We start from the raw sequence: 26,276 nt of genomic DNA on the forward strand, positions 1-26,276 counted from the left end.
CTGTAAAGCTGACAGTGTAAAATACTCAATAGGAAGTGAAACAGCAAAAATCTGTCAGAGATAATACAGAGGCTTTTGATAATGGTGTCCGAGGAAGGAAACTTCCTGATAAAATAAGCTGAGTTGCACTTTTGATTACAGTTTTTGTTCTTTGTCAGTGAGGTTGTATGAAACTGGGGGCAGAAATAAAGATATTTAAATACGATTTGACTAACTTGCTTATTGGCTTGATGTCTTTAGTATGTGATCTTCATGTTTATAATGTGTCCACATGGGGAAATAGTGAAGCAGTTCACAGGGAGCTTAAGAACATGTAGAACCTTTTTATCTATCTATCTATTTATTTATTTAAAAGGGTGATGTCTGGTTAATTTACCTAGGGGTTGATGTAGGAAAATACCGAGTACTCGTTGTCTTTCCCTTTCAATGTATACAAGTGCTAATCTAAAAAAGTTAAAGAATTTTATACCCGTTTTACATTTTATCATGTTTTTATATATTGGTGGCCTCTGGGATAGCTCTTTCCTGCTATCTGATCAATCAGGAATTTGTTTTTAACATAGAGAATTCTGTGAAGAAGCATATGAGATGTGTTTCCCTGTGCTCTTTTTTAGTGAAATGACAAAAACAGTGGAGATTTCTGGGGAAGGTGGACCCTTGGGAATACATGTAGTGCCCTTTTTTTCATCTTTGAGTGGAAGGTAAGGTATTTTCTGCATTGCTCAAGAAGTATATTAATGAAAGGATTTCATTAATATGAAATGAATATTTCATATTAAGAAATATGAATTTCAATATTTAAGAGAATATAAATATTCTCTTAAATATTGGTTCTCTTAAAATACCTATTTAACCATAAGGAAAAGAAATGCTTAAAATAAATCTAGTCTATGACACTGTCTTCCATTACCAAAATACTTACTAGTCTAAGTAGTAAGACGATATCAACCCCTTTCCTCATTAATGTCATTTTAATTGCCTTTGGTTTTATTCTCTGAATAGTAAACTAGACTCTCTATAGAATAATATAATACTAAAGATGTGGGGCTAGAGGGGTGGTTGTTTTTTGTGGTGTGGGGATTGGTTTTGGTTGTGCGTGGTTATGTTTGGGGTTTGTTGTTGGTTTGGGGTTTGTTTTATTTTGTTTTTCCAGTTAGATTTCTCTGCATAGGCCCTTCCTTAGTGACATACCAGACAAGAAAAGTAAAAAAAATTTGCTTACCTGGTCATGTCTCATATTTTTCAAGCCACCTTTCAGATTTGGTTGTTTAGCATTTATAAAATGTGCACTATACCGTGAACTTTTGTTTGTCACAATACAATTGCTTTAATTATAAATGATTTAACATAGTCTCTTGAGATCACAAAAGCCTATTATAGTGGTGTGCTCATATCGATATACTGTAGTTAAGACTGTGTCAGCATTTTCATAATAACTGTTTTCTAAGCTATGTAACTTGCATGGAAACATAAATAAATAAATAAATTCTAGGCCGAAATTTGACATACAGAGGCTTAGCCAGAGAGTTAATTTGACACTGGCAGCCCTGAATAAGAGATGGGAAATTACCAATGCCATAAATAGCACTACTTTGTAGTAAAATGGCTGCCTGTTACAAAGACAATCATTGCAAAAGTAAAAATTGTCTAATTCTTCAATGTTTCTTTACTTGTCAACTTTTATGTAGGACAGAGAATGTGAAGGATTAAATTACTTTGTAGAGGTCTGTGTGTGTAAATCTTTTCTCAGCAAGTGGACCCAGATTCATTCAGAATGTTTTTGCCAAAAGGGAAAATAGATGTCCACTTGCTACCTGGAAAAACACCACTGTCTCAAGAAGAAAGTTGGTCTTCAATGGGAACTGTAGGAGATCTGAGTCACGTTCTTGGCTTTGCAGGCTGCTTATTTGTCTTGAGAAAGGCACTTGTGTTTGTTACTCCATCATGAAATACAACCAATGGTTCTTTGTTATAGGCATGCCAGAAAGGTTGTAGTGCATACACTGTATTTCAAGATCATTAGGTGAAAAATGTAATGAAATTGCAAACTGTTAAAATCAGTAATTATTGTGGCTGCAATACAGTTCTGTACTGAAGTATCACTGTGGTGAATGCAGCTTTTAAAGACCTCCATGAAGAAAAAGTAGAGCTCCTCAGTCTACATTGCGTGCGTGTTAATATGTCCTTATTTACAAATGCTTTTGGGGATTCCTTGGAGCAAAGGGGTTTTTGACAGCTGGACTACTTGTTTAGACAGTTGTCTTGAAATTTTAATAACCTTTGGCAGAACCATACCCATATCTTTGTAAAAACACTAGAGTGACTTAAATGTCTTGTCCCTCTTATTTAATCAAGCCTGAGACTAGCGTATAAATTTTAACTCATCATAACATGTGAAAGTACAGAAGAGCATCTTTTATTTCTGTCAATGACAAGATACATTTTATGAGGGCATAATGGCCATGACTAACTTGGTCTGGTATTTCAGTTGTAAAGTTATCTTCTAATAAGGTAATGCTGGCTTCAGTAGTGCTACTGCAGAGCAAAATTTTCTTAGAGGTAGTTAAAACATTGTATTAATTTACAAAATCTTAGTTTATACAGGAGCTACAATTAATGATTTCTAATTGCAAAATTTCTTTTGCAATTAGAAATCATTAAATAATAAATTAATAACTTAATAATGCATTAAAATAATGCTAAAATTGAGGCTGTGGAAAAAAGTAATGGAGCAATGAATTTAAGCTGTCACAGCATACGTAACTCAAGCCACTGATTCAGGTAGCACAGCACACACAAGGTTCACGCAAGTGGGCAATCCTATTGCATTATATAGTTGCAGAATCTAAGCATGACAGGATTAGTGAGCAACTGACTTAATTTGTAATTTCTTTTGCTGATATTGGTTTACATCTTAACATAATTATATTTCATTAGTTCTTAGTGTTTGGTTTTTTGAATGCCACTAGTTGGCTTTTTGTCATCAGTAGGGCTGTGGCCCCTTACCACCACTGCCCCTTCGAATCCTTTAGTGAATGGTAACACAGGCTGCCAGAGAATCTTTGTGATAGATTAAATCATTTTTGTCTGTTAAAAGTTTTGAAGAAGTAAATTCAGTAGGAACCAAGTTTTCGCTTCAAGTACATTGATATGACATAAATAGAATTTTTTAGATCTTATTATACAGTAAATATAAAATGAGATGCATGGTGAATATAGTGTCTTTTAAAATAGTTAATGGCATGCTATGAATCTGTTGAATGAACTTAAATATAAGAAGCAGTCATGAATCTGAGGAAAAGAATACAAGACTTCTGTTTTGTCATTCGGGAGCTGGCATGTTGGAAATTGCACATTAATATTTTATGGAGTATAACCAATAGAAAATGGTCTCTAAAGGTCACCTGTCTTTGATGCTGATGTGGTACAGAAATGTAGTGGATAAAATGTGATTATAAAAGGTCTTCACAAACACACAGTTGTCGGGGTTTTTTTATCACTATACTGGTATCATTGGATATATCAATGTTGAGTTGTAATCTGCAATACAGAGATGCTCCAGGTAGGTCAGAAATAGCTTCCTACTCCCAGCAGTTAGCCACACTGGAATTTTGCACCACCCATGCTTGTTTCACTTGACATGTTATCACAAGTTTCTGTGCTGCGGCTCAATTTTCAATTTGCACATAACCTGTTAACAAACAACTGAGGTTGTGATGTTCTGCTGCTCTCCTGCCCCATAAATTAATAGTATTGCTGACAAGTAGCAAAACAAGGGGCTTTGGCAGCTGAAAAGTTTGGGACTTTTCAGATGTAGAAATAATGGTTATTTTTTACCGTATTCTAATGCCTGTTTAGTTTATTATAGTTGAGTTGGAAAGTTACTTTTAATCTGTTTGTGCTTTTCTTTGGAGCAATGTAATCTTACTTAGTGGCAGACAAATATTGCATAAGCTACATTCAAATTTTTAACCGAATGAGGGGAGATCTAGGTGTTTTCCTCTGTTTCTCCAAGTATGACCTACAGGACTTAATGCTTCCTGAAGCCCTAGCAAGTAGCATATCATTGGTGTCCAGCAATTTTTCTTGGTGTTTCTTGCAGTCCCTTGCTTTTTAGTTGAAGAGTGAGCTGGAAATCCGTTCTCTAGGTTAAGCACTTTATAATGTTCTACTCTATCTCATCTCGTACACAGTAGAGATTAATATCTATTTTTAGTTGCTATAAATTCATACCAGCAGGATAAGGATAACTTTCATGTTCTTTTTTTGCTCTTTAGGATGCTGGGACTCTTCATCCGTGGTATTGAAGAAAACAGTAGATCTAGGCGTGATGGACTTTTCCATGAAAACGAATGCATTGTGAAGATTAACCACGTGGACCTTACAGATAAAACCTTTGCACAGTAAGTATTACTTTACTGATACTTTTAACTAGCCAGGATTTTACACAATACTGTGTTTATTAAGTGATTCATGCAAAGGGATTAATGTTTATTTCAGATAAAATGCCTGTAAAATTTATACCTGGCAGAAACTTTTTCATTTTCTTTCTGAAACCTCTAAATAAGGTGAAATCTGAGGAGAGGAATCTTCTTGTAGTCTTAATGAACCTATTGTGCTTACTTAATCTAAATAGCATTAAGTTTTTTAAAAGTTATCTTCACTTTGTAAATCTTCCGTTATTTTTTCCATGTTTTCTTGGTAATTTGTAAATTTGTAAAAGACATTAAGACCCTCAGAACGAGTCAACATTGCAGCATGTGTTTTAATGTTCTTTTGCAAAGGAAATAAGATTATTTTTTGGTGCTGCAGCTTTTTGAGCATTCAATTTTAAAAAAATACTAGGTCTGTCAAACTACGATTAGCTGGGCTAAATGGTAAGTCTCACCTCTTAGTTCTTTTATTAAAAATCTGTTGTATCTATCTCAAATTACTTTAAGTAACAGGTTGCTTTGATCAGCTGTGAATTAATGTGACATTGTTTCACAAAAGAATAGCCTCTCAAATTTCACAGATGTTTACTGTAGTAATTAAATAGTAATTTGTTTTTACTTTTAATCCATATGTTTAAACAGCTGAGAGATTGTTTATAATATATCAAAAAACTATTGAGATCTCAAGGGAGTTGAGGCGTAACTTTCTAAACAGTAAGCCAAATGTTCAAGGTTTATAGACTAAGATCAAATAAGTAATTTTCCTGTTAGGGAAAAATATTTGCAAAATATGTTTCCATAAAGCCAGCATTGTTCTGTGGTGTAGGTATTACCTTGTTTCTGAGGCTATGGTTTTTGCCTGCTGATAGGTTTTTGAGTTACTGCTTTCTACATATTTGGTGGTAAAATGTATTCTGCTCTGATATAGTACATGCCACTCTCTTCCACCTATGGAAGGTTCCTACATAAGATAACAACTTAATCAGAATGTAAGTTGTTGGTATTGTACTAAAATGTTTGTTATGTCACCTGTGCAGTTTTGTAATGAAGATGTGTCCTTCTCAAATGAGATTTTGCCTGAATCAAAACCGCTCTAAAATATATGTCATCTTTTCTTTACAAATTTATTGTCTCCTTTGTGTTATTTTCAGAACAGAATGTAACTGGGTCTCCAGAGGCTTTAAGCCCACGAGATATATGTGGAGTGGAGGACTCTGCATATTTTTTTTGTAGGCCAACTACATTCTGGGACAGTTAGAAATATTGCAGTAAACTTTACTGTTCTCTGTCAGGCTTCCCTTCAAAATGAGAAATGCAAGACACTGCTTTCTCCATGTTTGTGAAGTTTTGGAAGTTGGAAGAGTTATTTACAGTTGTTTGTTTAGAGAGGCCAGTCTTGTTAGATGATCTCTCTGTCATTGGGAGAGTGAAAGAGAAGTGACTAAAAGGTGATTGAGAGCAGAGCCTAATTTAGTTGGTCTAAGTCACCTTATGTTACAATATCAAGTAGTGTGATTGCAGTGGCATTGAATTTGAGGAGAAAAACTGTGGGCAGTGAGGACTCAACATCCATTTGGGGACTGAAGGGAGTATTTTGGACAGGCTGTAGCCTGTGTCCTGTTATATTGTTTTGCTGAATTGCCTTCCAGAATAGCTTTCTGCATCATCTCTCTTCTCTGGCTGTTGTGAATGGCTAAAGAAGGAACTTTCCAGATTGAAACTAATCTCAGAGAATATGCCTTTTGGTTTTCATCTGGTGTGACATAACTGTACTAACCTGACAGAAGTCCAAGTTACAGAAATGCAGTTATTGTAATGGATGTGATGAAGTATTGTCCCAATGACTGTTGACCCAGAAATAGTCATCAGATTCTCCTTTGAGAGGAAAATCTGTTGGCTAGTTTCAAATTGATATTTCTTCATAGCCCTTGTAAAAGCTGTTTTAACACTTAGCAGAGACTGTTAAACACTGTCTCTTTCTGTTTTCAGCAGGGACTTTCTAGTATTGCTCTTGATGATTGCTGCTTCTGCAGCTGTAATAGCAGCAGCCTACTTTCTATATTCCCATGTTTATAATAGCTTTATATATTGGGACTGTTGGTCTTCTTTTTGATTTGCTGTTAATCTATTCAGTTACGTTCTGTTGTGTTGCAGAGTTTATAGCACCTCTTTTAATTGATTCCCTTATTTCTTTAAAATATGCATTTGGGGTCTCAAGAAATGTAAATTTTTCCATCCATTATTTTTTCTCTTTGAAGTGCAGACAGTTATTTTGTCCCTGAAGACTGCATTTAGGCTTTCCCACAGGATGTCTTGTGTTATTTCCAGGGTTGGTTTGTTTGTTTTTTTTTTTGTTTGAAGGAGATCTTACATTTTCTCTTCCATATAATTAAAATATTAATCTCCTGAAACTGGGTTATTGAATTACCTTGTAACATATGACCAAGTGGCTACTTGCAAGGATGAGGATGGGGTGTGAAAAAAAACCTAGTTAAGACTTTATGTCCTTATGCTGGGAGCATGCCATGGTTTCTACAATCAAGGTAAGGTTTGTCCTTGAAAACCTTCACAGGCTATAGGTGAGCAGGTAACCTATAACCCCTGCAGACATGCTGGGACAGTGCTGTTATAGTTCTGCAACCTAACCCTTGAGGGTGGTGCTGGAAGAATACTTCCCTACAACACTCTCTGCCCTACCTTTCTTCTCCAAGTTTGAGGTTTCACTTCTGGCAGTGTTTCCTCTCAATGAATGTGATTATGCTGACTCTTGGTGCACATGCACGCAGTGTAGCCAAAATGATTCTTCCCCACAGCAGTGTCCATTGGAACTGCCCCCAAGTTCAGTGTTTTCATGCTGTAGAACAGCAGTTAGTTCCACTAACTACAGCTGCAAGGTGGAGGTTGATCTGGGAAAGCAGTAGGTGTGTATACAAGATACTAACATTTGCAGTGGCTTCCTTTCTGTATCAGTGTAAGAAAAAAAAAAAATGTTTATTTCAGAAGTACTTTCAACATTGACTCCTGTTGCGTAGCTGAATGTAAATCCAAATACAAGATTTCGGTGAAATACTAACTTTGCCTGACTGACACATAGTACAGAAAGGTAGGAGATATGTAAATCTTAATGATTTATTTAAAAATTAATGTGGCCGTTACTTCTCCTCTTGACCCAGTTCTGCTAAGCAGTTGTTCTTGATTTTTCATTCTCAAAATGTACTTCAGCTGCTACTTCTCTTTGCACTTGAGCTGTCTTCTGCAGTATGGTAGAAAATCAGTCCACGTCATCAGAAGGGAGGAGAGGAAAGTGTAGAAAGAGAGAAGTCTCCTTTGTTCCTTTAGAATCCAAGGTTTGTAAAATATCTTGATTGACCAAATCTACAGGTTATTCAAAATCCAGAGAAGGCTTTATGAACAGTTGCTTTGGCCAATTCCTCCTAATTGCCTTGCAGTGCATGAGAATGGGAACACTGTATTGTTACCATGTTAACAGTTCATTAAATGCTTTAACATAGTTTCTGATGTTGCATTTGAGCACATTCATAAAGACACTGGTTAAGTTAGGTCCACATATCCACTGTAGCAAGAGGTTACTCCTTGAAAGATGAGAGTAATACCTACTTATTTATTTAGCCATCTATGTAGAAACATACAAATTGTTGCATCTTTTTGGTCATCAGGTTTTTTTCTGATATCTATATATTCCGTACTATCATCCTTTTCTGTTGCACCATTTGCAGTCACAGTATTTCTTCTGAAGATATCCATATATCCCCTGCCCTCATCCTTTTATGTTGCTGTGGAATCAGCCAGCAGTGGCATTAGGGATGATGAAGGAATCTGAGGGGCAGTTAGACTGTACTTTGGGAAAAAATGGACTCTCGAGCTTGCTCAGAGTAGATGTATCTACCAGAGCCATTGGTCACAAGTGCTCAGTGTGCCTCCGTGCTGACAAGAAAATATGTAACAGACAAACACTTGAAAAAAGTAGCAAGCTATAACTTCAGAAGTCTTTTGATGAGCTTTTGCCATCAGAACTTCGTTCCTGATTCTCCGCATGAAGAATTATATTTGTTAGTTTATTCTGGCTGATATGGTTTCATAGCAGCCTAGGAATCCTGACAGATGTGCTGTTCCTACTTGAAATGTAAAGAAATGCTGTAGTTTAGAAATCTCATTTCATACGTACTTTTTAGAAAAGGGACCCTGTAGTTATGAAGGTAAGGTGATTTCTTCACATTTAAGATAAATTTTTGTCTTATTCTCTGTAAACAACTTCAAACTTTGTCCAAATTTTCCAGTTTGTTACGTGAATTTTCATACTTTTCTTTTAAAGGGCTCAGGACATCTTCCGTCAGGCAATGAAATTTCAAAGTGTCACCTTGGAAGTCCTTCCTCCATATAATCGAGAACAATATGAGAAGTCTGCTATTGCTCCCCTTTGCTTTCTGGATAACGAAGAAGGAGTTCCAAAAACAAAGATTCCACCTCCTGTTCATCCAAAACCTGCTCTGAAAGCGATTAATCTCTCTGGAGCAAGCAGCTTGGAAGGAGGTGTGCAGGCAACTCTACAACAGGCTAAGAGCCCCAATCTCCCACGTCTGGCTAGAAAGTCGTCTTCTCCATCACTGTCTCCCCTTATGGGCTTTGGCAATAAAAAAAATGCGAAGAAAATAAAGATAGACCTGAAAAAAGGTATGTCTTTGGAGATGATATGATTAATTCTGTATCATGTTCAGTATATTGATACCTTAAATTTTAACTTAACTAGTGACATTAAAAGTACAAGCAAGTTGTTTATGGTTTAAAAGTTCCAAAACTTCTACAAGGTAAAGAAATGTTAACAGTTAATGTTCTCAGCAGTCAGCTTTCTCGTAAATTTTGGATGCATGTTATCTAGACTTACTGATTTTTAAAACATCTCATTTACTGGTTGTGTGGAAGGTATTTTATTAGCAAAATATGATACTAAGAGATGCTTCAGCCTTTTTGCAAGTACAGAATAAAAATCTGAACTGTCTGCTGGTGACCTTTGTTATTTTTATTAATATCTGCTAATTGACCCACACTGTTAAAACATTCTTTTAAAGATATGTTTAAAAATATAGTCCATTCTGTTCTGTGTTATCTAAGAAGCTGACCACAGTTTTACCTGTCTTTCCCTTTTTTATTTTCTACAAACCTTTTCTTTCAATCTGTATTTATTCAGTTGTCAGATGGCTGAATTTTGTGTGTATATATTTAAATATTACTCCTTGCAGATGTCTGTCTTTGCATGGAATTAACAGGTTTATGCACATGTAGTAAAATGTGCTTAAGCAGATCCCAATTTGCATTTATATTTCTGTTTAATTTCTGTCTCTGATTTGGCTGAGAGTTAAATTTGGTGCCTAGAAGTGTCCCTTTTAAAAACTGTCTGTAACTTTATTCTTTTAACACATAATGAAAATAATCAAGCTGTCATTTCTTAATTTCTGGTATTTCTTAAATCACTCATTTTTACTTCTGAACTCTTCAGCTTTGCATTAACAAAACCTGCTTCAGAATTTTCCCCATTTTGGATGTAGTACTTTTGATTTTGATACAGTAATTTATATTTTTTGAAATGATAGGAATGTGATACTGATATGATGATAACTCTGAAGACAATCACATGGGTAGCAGTCCTGCTCAGTATAAAAAGATTTTTATGGACCTTGCTATTCCTGGGTGATTTTGGTGGCTTGTAAGCAATACGTGCTAATATTGACTTTACTCCCTAATTATTTGTTAAAACATTCATCTATTAACACTTGAGGTTGTTTATTTCCAAGCAGCAAACAACTTCACTAATGGAAGCTTTGAAATAACACTTGTCCTTTCTTAACAGCATGTAGTCCACAGTTCATGCATTCAAATAATGTGACACTTTCTACTTTTCACCAAGTTTCAGCAAAATCTGCTAAATTACATTTGTGGTCATAAATGAACAATTCTGATTGTTCTGATTTGTTTCAAAGATTATTGATGTTAATGTGAAGGCTGATACCGAAGCCACCTAGAGAAAAGATAAATGCTCTAAAATGAGAATTCTCGCTTGTTTTATATTATTGTGAGCTATCCAAATGTATTTCCATCTGTAGCTGTTGCAGGAGGGTTTGAGCGTGTGTTCTGACATTGATAGAATTCTTCTCTAGACCATGCAGAAAATAGGCTCATGTTTGCAGCTTTTTTGTTGTCTTTCCATTTTTAAAAGCTAACCTGAATGCATGTCTGTGATATGTTACTGACATTGTTTACCTACTTTTAGTGATCATCATTTGCTTGTTGAAATTTATGTTGGGAATTCTTTATCTGACCTTTTAGGTCCAGAAGGACTTGGTTTCACTGTGGTTACCAGGGACTCTTCGGTACATGGTCCTGGTCCGATTTTTGTGAAGAATATTTTACCAAAAGGTGCAGCAGTAAAAGATGGTCGTTTGCAGTCAGGAGACAGAATCCTGGAGGTTAGGATAAACATCTCTTGCATTTGCATTGATGAATATTTTTACTGGTTTTGGCATAAATATTTTATTTCCTTATGCATGCTACTGATGTATGGGATTAAAATTCTTGACTTTGGTTTGGTTTTTAAAAACAACAAAAAAAATCTTACGGCGTTTGTCAACAAGTATTTTTATACCGCAATTTGGAAAAAGATGCTTTTCACAAAGGCCCATGGGATGTTTGAACAAGAAGGATCTGATAACATCTTGGTTCTTAGAGCAGATAAATGTATCCGTTTACAAACAAAATATGTCTTGCTTCTTCAAACATGTAAAAAAATCTCTGATTAATATAGAGGTGGTTAAGTGCTCATTTTAAGGCAATTTTGCTCAAATCTAAGATTTCCAGATAATTTATGACTTACACTCTCATTATCTAATGGGTTATTTCTACTTACTAACCTGAAAAAGCTCTTAAAGTAAACAGTTTAAATAATACTTAGGTCTTGTTTCGGTACCTTTCATCTTCAAAGTGCTTTACAAACTAATTAAGCCTCACAAACCCCCTGCAAGGTGGGTAAGTACTATAGACCTGCTTTAACAGATGGTGAAAATGAGGGGAAAAAAGGTTAAGTGATTTGTGCAGGGCCAGAGGGGAAGACAGTGTGTGAGCTCTTGCTAATTCTTTGCTCTCAGTCACTGAATGGCAGCTGTGTTAGGTGAGGGGAGAATGCCAAAAGACAGTCAGACTCACAGGTATGACATCCTCTGTTCTTTTGTGTCTGGTCAGGTGAATGGACGGGACATCACCGGCAGGACCCAGGAGGAGCTCGTAGCTATGCTGCGGAGCACAAAGCAAGGGGAAACTGTCTGTCTGATTGTGGCTCGTCAGGAGGAGACCTTTCTACCTCGAGAGCTGGTAAAATTGTTATTTGTTACCTGAAGAGTGATACTGAAACAATTCTCATGTTTTAAAACCAGCCCAAGAAATAGAAATGAACTGTTATTGGCCAAGAAAGCCAGTGAAGGGTAACTGTATAAGGCTTGTGTTTGAGAAGTACTTAGACTTACATTTGATTTTGATGAATATTTTATTTTTATCTACTTTAGATACAAGTCCACACAGTCTGATTTTTCATCCCAAAAATGACATCATAAGCATAACTCACAGGGAAATATTGTAAATGAATTTTGTAACTGTGGTCAAACGTGACCATAAATGGATTATTCTCTTTCAGAAAAGTAACGAACTTTAAACCAGAAGTTAAAAGTGTGTGTAATGAGTCCTGCAGTTTATCAGTAATGAACTAGTGAGAGTGGCTGCTCCCAAGGAGATGCATCTCCTACGTCATGTGCCAGACTGCAGGAGTGGTGGGGAATGGAATTCCATTGCACTCCTCACAAATTTTGGAAGCAAACTTTTCCTTGCCTGTGCTAGTCTTTGACTTGATAGGCTCTTGCATGTCTGATTTTGTTCCATCTCAAGTGATTAATTTTAACTTTTTTTTTTAAACGCTGGCATGAAACTGTTCTACTTTCTCTCACATAGACATGGTTTCTCTCACATAGACATTGGAGGACTACTAAGTGTAAAAGTGCTATCTGATACATACTTGTTTCCCCTCAAAGAAGGCCATCTCCTTGGTCAGCTCTTCCTTATCTTGATTGATGGCTGTACTTGACCTTTCATTAAGAAATTCTCAGGATAAAGGAAGGACAGCATTTCCTGCTTTTGTCTCATTTCATCTCCTTTAAAGAACACAAACCGCCTTCATTCTTTTCTTAAGATGCCACCTTCTTGCTTGTCCTTTTGCTTTAGATTATTAGCAGAATCTTCTACAGAAATCCTCCCGTTATGTTTCCTCACAAAATGTTGCTAACAGTTTTCCTCTTGTTTCCATGTTACCAGTTGGACCTTGTTGAGGTAAGGGTGTCTGCTGCTTTGGGTAGGGTAAGAAGCTCAAGGGGAGCTCAGATTCTGTCGTGTGAGCCTTTCCTCTTGCACTGCTGGTGCCTGCTTTTTCCTGTAGTAGAGCAATTGTGAAGTGCCCTAACAAAAATATTTTTGTTTTCATTTTCCTTTTGTTATTGAGTAATCTTTGAGGAGGAATAGTTTCAGCCGTGTAATTGGGCATTCATTGTCAGTGATTCTCAAAGCACCAAAGTTGGTCGTTGTAATGCTGTTCAGTGAGGCCTGAGCTGTAGAGTCAGTGTCTGTGTGGACTGGAGGGAAATTTCTGAGTCTCAAAGTACTAAATTATATTTCATATTTAGAATTTCTTTTCTTCTACCAGCTCTTCCAAATAAGAGCTTGTTTTTTGAAGAGGCTACCCATCAACAGTTTTTTCTTGTGAGTTTTTAAAGTTATAAAACATATTACTTGGAAAACGTACTTTTAAAAAAAAGTGTGTATTCTTTTCTCTCTACTGTTTCCACAACATTATTCTTTATTGTCATAGTGCAAATTCTCTTGGAAATCACTGTAACAGTGTGTGGGTATAAAAGGCTGGAAGAATCTAGAAGCTATTTATAATTTTTATTTGCCACAATTGCCTGCTATAAAATTCTGATCCATATAGCAAGGATTAACTGCATTTCAAAAGGTGGCTTACTTATGACTGGCATGATTGAAGTCCAGAAAGGAGACACATTTATCCTGCTGGCTTGACCTTCACTTAGATTGCTTTCTATGTGAAAAGTGATGGCCCTCACTGTAACAATGATGATATGTGAATTCTAATACTGTTCTGTGGTTCTTGTTATCCCAATCAAGTACAATATAATAAAATGTGAGTTAATGAAATACATTAGATAATTTTATGGAACCAGCCATTCTAAATTAAAAAGCCTTTCAGCAACATCTGTTTGGTAGCTCATGCAAGTATGGGTTACCATACCACTAAGCTACTAGATGTTGATCCTAACATGATGCTTGTTAGAATTCATGAGATGTCTGAGAATAGTCTCAGCAAAGATTAAAAAAAAAATAAAATCAGAATTGGCTTAACTTTTTTGTTTGTTTTTTTGCTTTAGTCATGATATTGCATTGGTCTAATCCTTTGCTACCTCAAAAGTTGCAGTGCTCTTTTGATCAAAGAGGAGAAAAAAGCCAGCACTTTAAATGTTTGGTTTTTGGAAGGAAAAGGTGGTGGATAATCGACTATTTTTCAAGGACAGCTGCAAATGATCGCCCTGACTATGTACCATGCATGCAGAGTTTACCTAAATACTCGTGGGTTTTGTTAATGCCTGTCAATAATAGGGTAATTGCTTTATAGAAAACTTTTTCTTGATTTGAGCAGTTCTCCAGGGACTGTAATCTGAGCAGCTGTTTCCTTTAGATTCCCTGTTACCTGTTGAAAGGAAAAGGAGGACTGGCTAGTAAATGTGCCCGCTCCCCACAGCTTCCTGAGGCAAAGATGCCTCTGGAACTTGGACCTGCTAGAGACCATGCACAAAACCACTTTTGAGCATGTTGCTCCACTGGAACTGGATTGCTGTCTTGATTTCTGGAGAGAATTTGATAGCTGCACAGGCACAAAGCAAATAATGTACCAAATAACAGCGGGTGGCATTTGGTTGTGTGGGTCTGTCATAATATAATTAGTCTTTACCTTGTAACAAAGCTGTGGTTTGGAGAAAGCTTGTTCTCACAAATGTTTTCTCTTCAATAAACTAGATGGGATCAGAGTTTGGGGGTTTTGTTACTGTGATCTATGCTGATGAATTGCTAGCAAGTGGAAAAATATATTCAGAGTAACAAACCTTTACCACACCAGCCAAGAGAGAGATCTGATATGCGTGAGGGTGAATCAGTCTTGCAAACAGATATTATTAAATTATAGGGAATTGTGGCTTCAGTTACACTAGCCCATGCAACATTTGAGTGTTGTAAAGTTACATTGTTTGCACTTAACGAGGGAACAAAATAGAAGACCCAATTTCATAATGTTGTTACTGCTTGGGAAAAAGAAAAGGAGGATCTAATGAGATTTTTTTTTTTTTTTTTTTAATTGAAGCAGATCAGTGAAGTAGAATTTGGACCTACCACAGGCTGTCCTCCTTATTATCCAGTTAGCCAAATGTTCCCGGTAATTCATGCCAGCTGTTGACAATGTAGCAGCTGAGTAAGGAACTGATTCCAAAACTCAGGGGAAGATCTTGATTCACTTAATTACCACACTCTAACAGTGGCCTGTGATTAGATGCATTCTTCAAGGTGCATTTGGGTTTTAAACTGTGTAACATTGTTTTCTGAAGGATGGTGAATATTACAGAGAGAAACTGGCTTAACTGAGCAGGTTTGGATTTTCCAGCTCTTATCAAAGTAAATGGAATACACATCAAACTGTGGCTGTTGTTCTATTGCATTTTCAAAAGACAGTATTTTGATCATGTGTATTTGTTGCATCTTGGTTTTTAATCCAGGAAAAATGTGTGATCTGAAGGTGCCGTTTATTTTAATAATGATACAAAGATCACTTACTCCCTCTTCTCTCTTTTTATATCCCCACATTGGTAAAACAGACAAAACTACTTGAATGAGAACAGCTTCTGATGTAACTCGTTCTGCGCCATGACCCTATGCAATTCTTTATTCTTGTTATTTTTCATGAGCTTTCAGGGTAGTGTATAAACAGATAAACACAAGAATGTGCCTTTTCTATAATTACCAGAAATAATACAGCACCAAAAATATTTCGGTGCATTTTTCTTTGGAGCACATACATAATGTAAGTTTTGCATATGTTTTATTTTTTGTTTTAAAGATAGCTCTGGCTTACCAGTTTCAACTGTAGTCAGTATTTGTGGTTTCTTGGCATATTCACTGATCCCTGAATGGAGGAGGAAAGGCAACAAACTAGCATTTTTACAACAAAAGCTAAAAGAACAATGTATATAATGTAGTGGTTGATCTTTAATCCTGAGTCTTTTTTCACCCATGTACTATACAGGATAGAAGGAAGCAGGATGAGAGCCAATTGAATTATGCTTTTTTTCTGTTTGCAATGTGATTAACTTTTGTGTTTCAGTCTTCTGCTAGTTAATTCTTTCCACTACCTTGAACTTCTATGCCTGAAGGAGAACTAATGGTTTGCCTGAAGTGTTGTCCTTTTTGCTTTTAATATTCAAAGCTTAATTTCTATTATTTCATTTTTAATTGTTTCTTGCCTTTTTATATGCAGGAAATAATAGCTGACACTTCAGCCTAGACTTAGACATTTTTGCATTTGTTTTTGTAGGTCAAACCAATGATTCTAGTGCTTAATTAACCAGAAGTGGTCAAATAATTTCAGTCACAAAATTATTGCAGCAAGTACCAATTCTCTGTTGGGTTATCTCTCTTCAAAGGGAGAAGAGTCTGATATGAGGGGAAAAAAAAGAAAGTCAATGTACATCTATTGTGTTTTAATAACACACACCAGATTAAGTTGTTGGATTGTTCTGCATGATGAAGAGAAGGATATTGTGAATACACGTGGCACCTTTCATCTTGAATAACTTTATAAACTATATAGATTTTTAAAAGTCCTGTTTTTTTCCCAAAAATTTTTGAAATAAAGTGTTTAATTATAGACTTGTAGATTCTCTTTAGAATCATTGAGAAATTAGTGTAGGTTATGTCCACACAAATGTATCAATTTTTAGAGTGAAAACATTCTGTAGTGCAGCCCCTCAAATGTTTTCAGCATTCATTCTGTGTTTCAGAAGATAGCTACTAGTTCATTATAGCTTAGAGTACTAGAAACTGTGCATTGAAGTTTGTTGATTAGTTACTGTGCTAGTTGTAAAACACAATAAGAGATCACTGTTTAGAAGGAACATGACAATCTTCCCTGTCACAGTGAACAGAAGGTGTGGCAAAAAGTATCCCTTTATTTATCCCAGCTTTTGGTAGGGGGGAAAAAAAGGGAATAAGTTGCTTGAATAGTTCATGTATCTTTAAAAAATGGTTGTTTTGTTTAATTTAAACTAGCTCTAACAATTTTGTAATGGCAGAATGAGCTCTTGTATGCTGTGAAGGTGTCAGTACAGGTACCAACACAGCAAACATGTTTAGCATGCTTTTCTTTCTGTGTGTGGTGGTTTGGGTGGACTCACCCAAAATTATCTCTATCCTAGCAAAACCAGGACAGTATGATAGTCAGCCTTTTTGAGACTGCAGAGACCTTATTGCATCTGGTCTACTGTTACTTTCTCTGTCAAGCCCGTTGAAGTGTTACGATCTAGCAATGATTTGTCTTTCAGATTGTACTCTTCCTATTTTCCAGCAAATATGATCCTTAAAAGAGTGGTCTGAAAGCTCTGGTCATAACACTCATTGCCTGAAAGAACCTCTGGTGGTGCTCTGCCTCCTGGTAAAGAAAAAGTTAAGGGTGGAGAAAAGTAAGGAGAGAAAAGCATAATGTTTTGTACCATGAGATACTGTATTTGCTTATAGGATTACTGCCCAAAACTCTTAAGTTGAGGAACCCCACCTCAGAGAACTGGGAAATGAAAACTGTTTACTTGATAGCATCAGACTCAGCTCTGGTGTTGCCCAAAATTGTTTGGCAGCCCACTTTAATCTATGAAATCATAAGTACGTACACATCAGAAGAGAATCACATAAAATCTGACTCTTAACAGAAATTGTCTTGTATTTTAGATGCCTTTATCCAGATTTACAGTATTTGCATTTAATAAAACCAAAGGATTTTGTCAGTTCTTAAATCTTACTGGCAACTGTAGTACCTTGCCGTTTACAAGGATCACCAGATTTATTCCATATACCATATGAAAATTTTTAAAAGTCCATCTGCATTAGAATCCCTGAAGACGTTTTCCTAGGCTGACTTAGTGTAAAATGTGTGCATGTGGCATTTGAAGTAGACATAAGAGTTCACACCACTTACTCCTTTTTTTTAACCATCCCTTTAATACAGTATCTAATAAATTAAGTAGAGTTGGATTTGTACATCAGTGCTGTGACTTGTTTGCCTAGAATATAATTTGAAAGCATACAGTAACAGCAATCCTAAATTCACCCTGAAAAATACTACCATCTTCATGAGTGATATGATTTTAGGATCCAAGTGGCAAAGTATATTAACTGCATAGGGCTCCAGCTCAGCAGAGCAATTAAGCACATGGCTGACACCATACATGGGATGAAAATGGGCGTTTTCACAGTGGGGCATACCTTGATTTGAGGACCAAAGTAGTTAATTTTTCTCCGTTTCCTACAGTTATGTAACTTAAGAGGTTAAGTGAGACTGCATTTTTAAAAGTTGGAGAGCTGAATTACAAAACTCTTTTGCAAGGACAAACAATTTCCTTGGGTAAAACTTACTATGGGATCTCCAATAGGCATGTCAAGCAAAATGGAGAATCTCCATTTTTGAAACATCCTGTGATACCAGATGGTAAACTCTGAAATGTAATGTATCTGTCTTGGGTGAAGAGCTGAATCGAATTTTGTCAGTTTGCAAAGCTATAATTCCAGAGAGTTTACATAGTTCAAACCAGAACCATTCTATCTAATATGACAAATTTGTAGTGTACTGTAAAAAGTATCCAAGTACAGTATAATATATCTCTATGGATTTGCTGTTGGCTTTTTTGTCTTAGCAGGGTGTGCCATTAGTGACCATTTAGTTTTTATTGCAGTATGGCATACAGCTTATTTTAAAGAAGCCAATATGAAAGAATCTGTCAGAAATGGTGAAGATGAATACATGCAGAAATGACTTCAGTTATTTACTAGATTGTGACAAGATTACAGCAGTGCATTACCTTTTAGTATATTATTTTCAAGAGCGTTACTGTATAGCTATTGCAAAATACAGTGTAGATTTTACAGTGAGTGAAAGACTGAGCTGTCAGCAGAGTATTTCTTAATTGTGGCTAAGCTCTTGGAAAGAACATAGAGAACAATGCCAATAAGGAGGTGTCTTCTTTTCTAGCTTTTCTACTGATAATAGTTATGTGGTGCCTCATAATGCTGCTCTTTCACTTTTACAGATTTTTGCAGAAAATAATTGCAGAAGCATGTAAATATCTTATTTCCTTCATAAGCCTTTGAAAATAACCCTCCTGGGTCTCTTGCCTTTTGCTCTCAGCTCTGAATGGCACTCCAGGGAGTTGGCATCTCTTATCAGAAATGAGCAGCCAGGCGAGGGGCAGCCAGCATATTGAGAAACCATAATAGTGTGTTGGTCAAGGGCATCAGACAGGTACTGAAAGGTCTCTTGTTGTGTTAAACAAATTTCCTTCCTGACTTAAGTGGGAGCTAATTTTTTTTGCAAGCTTTTCTTTTGGCAAAAGAACAATAGGGATAAGTAAGGCAACCTTTCCAGTGAGAGATATGCATTAGATTATCATAAATCCACAGATCAAAAGTGCTGTGGTCAATGAGAACAGGCATTGTAAGATTAAATAAAAGGACTAATTGAAAGTGATGTCCCATGGTAGACAGAGGATTGACACAATATTGAGTAGATTTAAGCACAGACTAAGTAGAAAGGGGAAGAATATAATGCATGGTACTTTTTTTTCAAAGGTTATAATTCTGTTTGTACTGGTGACTGAGCAGTTTTTGTGTATTTCGGGAATAAGAGAAGGCTAGAAGTATATTCTATCCGTTCTTGAAAATACTGAGAATTTGTTGGTGAAACTTAATTATATGCTAGTAAAATTTTAGGTTGTTTTAAGAAGTTTTTATTATAGCCTTTTAATTAAGAAATCAGAGACCTGAGGTATAGATGTGCTTCTAAAAATTAAATAAATTCATTGGCAGAACATCAATTAATCAAATGTATCCTGAGACTCTTAGGTAAAATTTTTTCAATCTTCATTGCTGAATGTATTTAGTACACATTATTAGGGCTTTCTGCTCTCAAATCAAGCTAACTCTATTCTCTAACCTTCATATAAACTCTTCTGAACTTTTCTGCCAGATTTGTGGTGATTCAGTAAATGTCAACTGATTTTACTGAAGTTCCATACAGGTATCTCAGTAGATTAAAAAATTCCTGTCCTGATTTCCCTCCTGAGGGATTGTACCTGTTCGGTTGTTTGCTCCATTCTGTTTAGTGGCTGAGTCTGGACAACAAGCAGGAAGATCACCTCCTAGACTTCTGACTGCTGCATTCTGATCCAGGAGAAACTGCCTGGGGAAAGAGGGGAGGTCATTGTCTTCCCCAAGCAGCTGAGAAAGCTCAGAAACTATCTAGTGCAGGGTGGTGCAACCAGTTAGGATGGAACTTTGGAGCAGGAGCTGAATCTGGCAGACTCCTGTAAACAGCAGGGAACAAACATCACCAGGCTGCAGAGGGGACTGGGAAGAGAGATGCGCAGGGACTGTTTAGAGCTTGTTCCAGCTGAAGAAACTATTGAAAGTTGATAAGCTAAGATTTAGCAAAGCCGAAGGAAGGGTCTGTTCAACATGGACCAAGTGAGCAGTGGAGACTGATTTTTCAAGTTCTCTTTTGGATGTGTTTGGTATGGGGTTTTTGCATTGGTTGTGGGTTTTTTGTTTGGTTGGGGTTTTTTGGTGGTGTTTTGTGTTGTTTTTACTTTAACCTGCTTTGCTGTTAAGTATATTTTATTAATACGTAAGAGTTTAAAATTGCTTTTGCTGTCTTCAGTGCACACATCTTAAAGGAAAAGCACAGGCCAGGCGATCTCAAAGCTCTAGTCATCTGGAGGCTCCATCACTTGCAATCTGGACTTTGATTTATGTGAAGATTCCTCGTTTATTGTAGTATCTTTGAGTTACTTACCTGTGTCTGCAGTATGGAACAACTTCAGTGATATACTGTCATGTAATTCCTGAAGTGCTGAGGTGTGATAGGTTTGTCATGGAAAATACACGACGTGAATGTTGACTGGGTGATTTATAATGTTAAACTGTAAGTTTTTCTTGAGCTAGAAACATATTTGTGTTGCAGCTCATTTCATTCATTCTGTGTTTGAATACATTCAGATTCTAGGATGATCTTGAGGCAAGAAGTATTTCTAAGAGAATTCAAGGTTTACTTCATTGGAAAGGACTTCCTTTACCATACCATAATTCAACTGATGGTGGGTGCTCTGTTGGAAAGTATTGATGTCTTGGGATAATATTTTAGCAGAGTTAGGGAAATAGAGGCATGGGAATTCAGCTCTGTGAGTAACTATTAGCATTTAATATTCATACCTGTGTATTCTAGGAGCAGTGACCATCACTCATTAAATTAGTTGCCCAAATGAAGCAGTTAATTGATGAGCTGTTAAGGTAAGGATGACTGGAGCTCTTTTTGGTTATCAGTGCAAAGGCATTATTTGGGAAGAGCACTATCATCAGGATAATAATTTGAAATCAGTTTAGACAGTATAGGATGAAGTCAAGCCTCTAGGTTCTGTTTATCCCTTTCTTTTTCCCCTCTGTTTTTCCGCCTTTCTACTGCTTCTCACATTCTCCCACAAAGGAAAGTTTTCAGTCTTGTATTTGCACCGAAGAGTCATGTTGTTACAGACTTGCATTTGCCATCAGATGCCATACAATGAGTAGCAAATTAAAATTTTAAGGGAATAAAGGCAGAGTTTACTTGATCTTTCTAAGGAAAGCAGAGGAAACAAAATGCTGACAAAAATCTGCTGTGCTTGTCTGGTGTCTTGCTGAAGACATCTTAATATTTGATAGAGAATGCATCCAGGCATGTGGAGAGTGATCTGATAGGTTACTTACTGAGAGCTAATGCATGGCCTACTTATGTTAAAGGAAGTTGGGAAGTATTATAGAATATTGAACAGCTCTTTTACTTTTTTAATTACTATGCTTTTAGCAATGTATTTATATCAGAATCTAAAATTGGACTAAGTTATACTAAAAAACCATGTGTAATATCATTATCTTAGTACGTTTATAGTAGGAGAGTTCCAGTGACCACCTAGTCAATCTTTATTCCCCAGATCCTGAGGGCAAAGGTTTCCTTCAAGACTTACCATTTCTTTGCCTGCTATTTAAGTGAGATATTTCTGATATAAAAAAATCTCCTGCAAAGAAAAAGGGGAAAAATGTTACTTCTAAGTGTTTCAAAGACTATTATTATGTCCCCTTTTAGTCTTCACGCCCCAAGGTTAAACAAGATTTGTGGCCTCTAGAATCCATCCAGCTTGTTTCTTGAAGCCTAGAGCAGAGCACAGTGCTGCTACGGAGCCTGTGCTGGTGCTGCAGAGACGGGGATGGCGTCCTGCCTCCTACAGCCACCACTGCTCCCAACACTGCTGAGGCCTTCAGCACAGCCATGGGGGCTGCAGCCTTGTCATCATCGTCACTGGTGGGTCGGCAACAAGAGGGATAGTACAAATTGAGAATGCTATTGATTAGAGCGCTTGACTCAAATTCAAGCAGACTTAAGCGTGGTTTATTTTCATATATTGGCTTGAGGAACATGTATAGATTGTGTTGTCTTTAGGTTTTTACAAGTTTGTTAACAAATACATGAACTCCTTAGCCTGAAATTAATATACTTCATGGAGCTTCAAGTGAAACAGGTAAGATGCTCCTGAGAAGGAAACTAACTAAAAAATACATATTGTTTTCTTGACAAATATAATGTACCACCTTTTCCTTGTAAGTTTTTTTTTGCAGAATAATAGCCTTTGTGCCAGACCTTACCTTCAGACATCCTCATTAAAAATTGATCTGAATATGATCAAATTCAGTTTTATATGAAGTCCAAGTTCCTACTGATGTAAAATTATAAAGCAATTTGTGACTGCTGAGGTGAAGGTAGGCATGGACACTGTGAGCTTTTCTGTCCTGTGATAACAATGCCCCTCACTGCTTTTTTTGTGGTATTGGGAAAGACAAAACCACATGATTGACATGCAGAAGGGCAGGAGTCTGGTGCAGGTGTTATGGATTAAAGTGGAAGAACAGCAGCAGTACATAGGAACTGCTTGCATAGGGGACCAAGAAAATAATACAAAATACTGTCCTGAAGGGCTGCAGGAGACATCATATGTCTGTGACCTTGGGAAAAATTTATTTCGTCCAAATCTGGACAGAATGTACCATTCTATGATTTGAGTATAGTTTTGATTTAAGAGTCCTGAATTGTTTGATGTAAATTTTGAAAAACAAAAGATTGGGCAGAAGATCTTTTCTCTAAAAACTTGAGAAAGTTAAATGTAAAATGCTTACGTTAGAAGGCCAGTAATGATGAAATTTTCTTCCTTACACTGATTCTATTGAAGGAAGTAAGAGCATCTATCATTCTACCATCTATCATTATGTATTGTTCATAGTAGCAGGTATGAATTTGTAGGTTTTTGGGGGATTACATTCAGGATGTCTCTATATCCACAGCTAAGGAAAGTGACAGATTTGTAACTGAGAATCGTCTACTTCTGGTGAACAAAGACAAAAGCACAAATGAGTAACACAGGTACTGGTGATGAGTGCTGGCACTGAGACAATTGTCAGTGTTGGTGCTATGTCATTTTTACATTTGGCAGTTAGGCAAATTGTGTTGACTTAATATCATGTAGTTACATTCCAGGAAGAGTTTCATAATGATGAATATTGGGGTTGAAGTTTACAGTCCTAGTTCTCTGGCTCATGCGATTCCTCTCTAGCTAGTAGCTGCTTCTCCTCAGTGAAAGGGCATCTAAAATAAATGAAAGTGTATTTGGTGGTTACTGTTTCTAATTTTTTGTTGCCTCAGGTTATTAATTTCTGCTCTTAGTTCAGTGATCATACTTCTTGTTGATCAGAACAATAGATGAATATGTGAGACTACTCTGGCTGCTGAGAAAACATCTGTACTGCAGCCACCTTTGCTGACCATTACATTGATACTGTAGGTGCTGTAGCTTAGGCCCTGGAAACGATCCATCATTAGGTAAAAATGGATTGGCCCAGCTACTACACTCCTCCTTGCTTGTGGCCTCTACTTGATAATTTAACGTAAGACTTTGACACCCTTGAAAGCAGCTCCCAGTCATCTTACTCAACTTGTGCTTGTCTGTATGTTCACTTTTTGTAGGTTTTTTTCCTATTATTTTTTTAACATTACTGTTACAAAAAATAGAAAATGTCCAAATGACAAGAAACATTAATTAATTGTTGTAGAGTTATATGGAGAAGGAAGAGTGGAATAAAATCAGATGTGAGGCATAAGGTCTTTTCCACTAATACCTTCTATGAACACTTTACTCTGTGGTAGATGTCCTTGTTTTATTTCTGTAGAGTGCCAGTATGAATATTTCAGGCAAGAATTTGATTTTGTTTAATTTCATTATTCTAACTTGCTTTTAAAACAAACCAACCAACCAAAATATCCCCCCCCCCCCAATAACATACAACCCTACAGAACTGCAGATACAGTATACCCTAAAATAAAGTTCTTCCTGATCTCCCCTAGCTATTGGTACTTGACTTAGCAGTCTTATAAACAGCAATCTAATCTAAGAAAAATCTTGTGATCAACCTATACCAGAAGGGAAAAAACCCCAAACCTCTATGGATAAAAGTATGTGCAAAGGGAGTTAGTGCAGAATAAGTTACTGTGTTTTCAATTCTCACCCTTGCTTTTGTTACACCAGCTTCCCTCTGTAGACAGGTTTAAGGGAAGGATAATTTTTTAAGGATGAAACTCAATTTTCAGAGGAGAATGAGATTTAACAGTACAGCTATCATTATAGTTTTTGAGCTGCATGTAAAGATGTTGAGAGTTTTATGGCTTACATTTTTAATGCAGCTGTGTTTAAAATAAATGTCTTTTTTATATTCTGCTGCAGCATCAGTTTTATATCATGTGGAACTAAGCTATTTTACCTTCTTAATATTCCTAGGTGTCGTTAAAAATAACATTTTAAGCAAGATCATGTGACAAAATGTCAGCTAAATGCATTGTTGATTATAAGGCTGCTTCTTCAAGCTACTTCCTGGAAAAGAGGACTATTTCTTGTCATATGAACCTGTCGATACAACTAGTTTGTGCATTGTCTCTGCCCCCTTTTCACCCATATTTTCATCCTTGTTTTTATCAACAGAAAGGAGAGCCAAACTGCAGTATTCTATCTCCAGATGCCACAGAGCAGCTGACCTTTGAGATTCCTCTGAATGATTCTGGCTCTGCTGGACTTGGTGTGAGCTTAAAAGGCAACAAATCTCGGGAGACTGGAGCTGATCTTGGGATTTTCATCAAATCTGTTATTCATGGAGGTGCTGCTTTTAAGGTATGGGAGAAACATCAGACGATGACTGCGTTAGAATTCTGACATTTCTGTGCTGAGTACTGAATCTCACTTGATAACCAATCTAGGAACGAATATCTTCTTGTCACTCATTCCTTTATGTGAACTGCAAATCTACTAATGTTTTGCCCAGGGATTCTGGTGTTGTGTGTGGTAGGGTTTACCATAAGAAAAGTGGATTAGTGGAAGCCTTTGGTGGGTATTTGGATGTTGCAGGAAATGGGGAAGCGTAGAAGGCTAAGGTGTGTGGGCTAAGGGTGTGTATTATGTAAGGGTGCCTTTTAATTCAATGTATTTAAATTCTGCTACTGACATCAGCCTGCCTGTGAAGAATATTCACAGCATTAAAACTTTCATGATCAACTATTTACAGCAGCTGGGAAATAGCACTAATCAAAGATTTAGCTTTGATATGAATGTTTAATACTTCCCTGCTTCTATTACTACCTGTCCTAGTCCCACAGTTATTTCAAAGCCTGAGTCTTCTCAAGTATAACTGAGCCTGGCACATACAGTTCAGATCACGGTCCATGGTTAACTCAGGGCTAAATGATGAGTAAGCTCATCTACTTGGTGTATATCAGAAATGAGTTAAGGCACAATTGGCCAAATTAGGGTGGAATAAACTCAATTTATGCATGTGTCTGCTACAGCATACAACTCATTTTAGTGTGAAAATGAAGCTGCCCTCCTTGCTTTCCCAGCTCTATGTTCCCTCAGTAACTGTCCACACCAGTTGCAGCAACAGCGTATGTGGCCATGAATAAATTCATTGTTTTGAATAGCGAAGCTTGTGGAGCCATATTGCGGCAGCATTAGTGGGCTGGCTACCTGACTTGTCACATCATAGACACGTAAGACAACCCATTTTAGCTCTGTGTGTTTACCATGCTTCCTTCTCCCATAGTTACTCACTCCAGAGCAGTTAATTTTGGCTTGAGGATTCTGCAGACTAATAGAGCAGGACTTCTGTGCTCACACCTAAGTAAACAGGCAACTGGCACAGTTAGTCACCATGACCGGAAGGTTATTTTGTCTTGTGATAACCTGTGGTCCTGTAACCTGCTCTCTGTTCTACCTTGTTGTAGCCCTTTTACAGATTAGAACTGTGTAGTAATAGACCTGAGTGTGGGCTCCAGAGCAAATGAGGTAG

At 36.7% G+C, this 26,276-nt stretch overlaps 1 protein-coding gene across 1 annotated transcript in view; it reads left to right on the forward strand.

The window, feature by feature from the left end:
- Nucleotides 1-610: 610 nt before the first annotated feature.
- Nucleotides 611-26,276, forward strand: part of PARD3B (par-3 family cell polarity regulator beta) — a gene marked incomplete at its 3' end in the record, with an annotated part of 52,921 nt that continues 27,255 nt past the window's right edge. The window contains exons 1-6 of the mRNA XM_010173861.1: nucleotides 611-701; nucleotides 4,278-4,403; nucleotides 8,767-9,125; nucleotides 10,776-10,915; nucleotides 11,685-11,813; nucleotides 24,920-25,105. Coding sequence (XP_010172163.1) covers nucleotides 619-701; nucleotides 4,278-4,403; nucleotides 8,767-9,125; nucleotides 10,776-10,915; nucleotides 11,685-11,813; nucleotides 24,920-25,105 — 1,023 coding nt within the window. The remainder of the gene's footprint in view (nucleotides 702-4,277; nucleotides 4,404-8,766; nucleotides 9,126-10,775; nucleotides 10,916-11,684; nucleotides 11,814-24,919; nucleotides 25,106-26,276) is intronic.

The sequence above is a fragment of the Antrostomus carolinensis genome, unplaced genomic scaffold (genome assembly GCF_000700745.2).
Source record: "Antrostomus carolinensis isolate BGI_N321 unplaced genomic scaffold, ASM70074v2 scaffold2948, whole genome shotgun sequence".
NCBI classification, from domain to species: domain Eukaryota; kingdom Metazoa; phylum Chordata; class Aves; order Caprimulgiformes; family Caprimulgidae; genus Antrostomus; species Antrostomus carolinensis.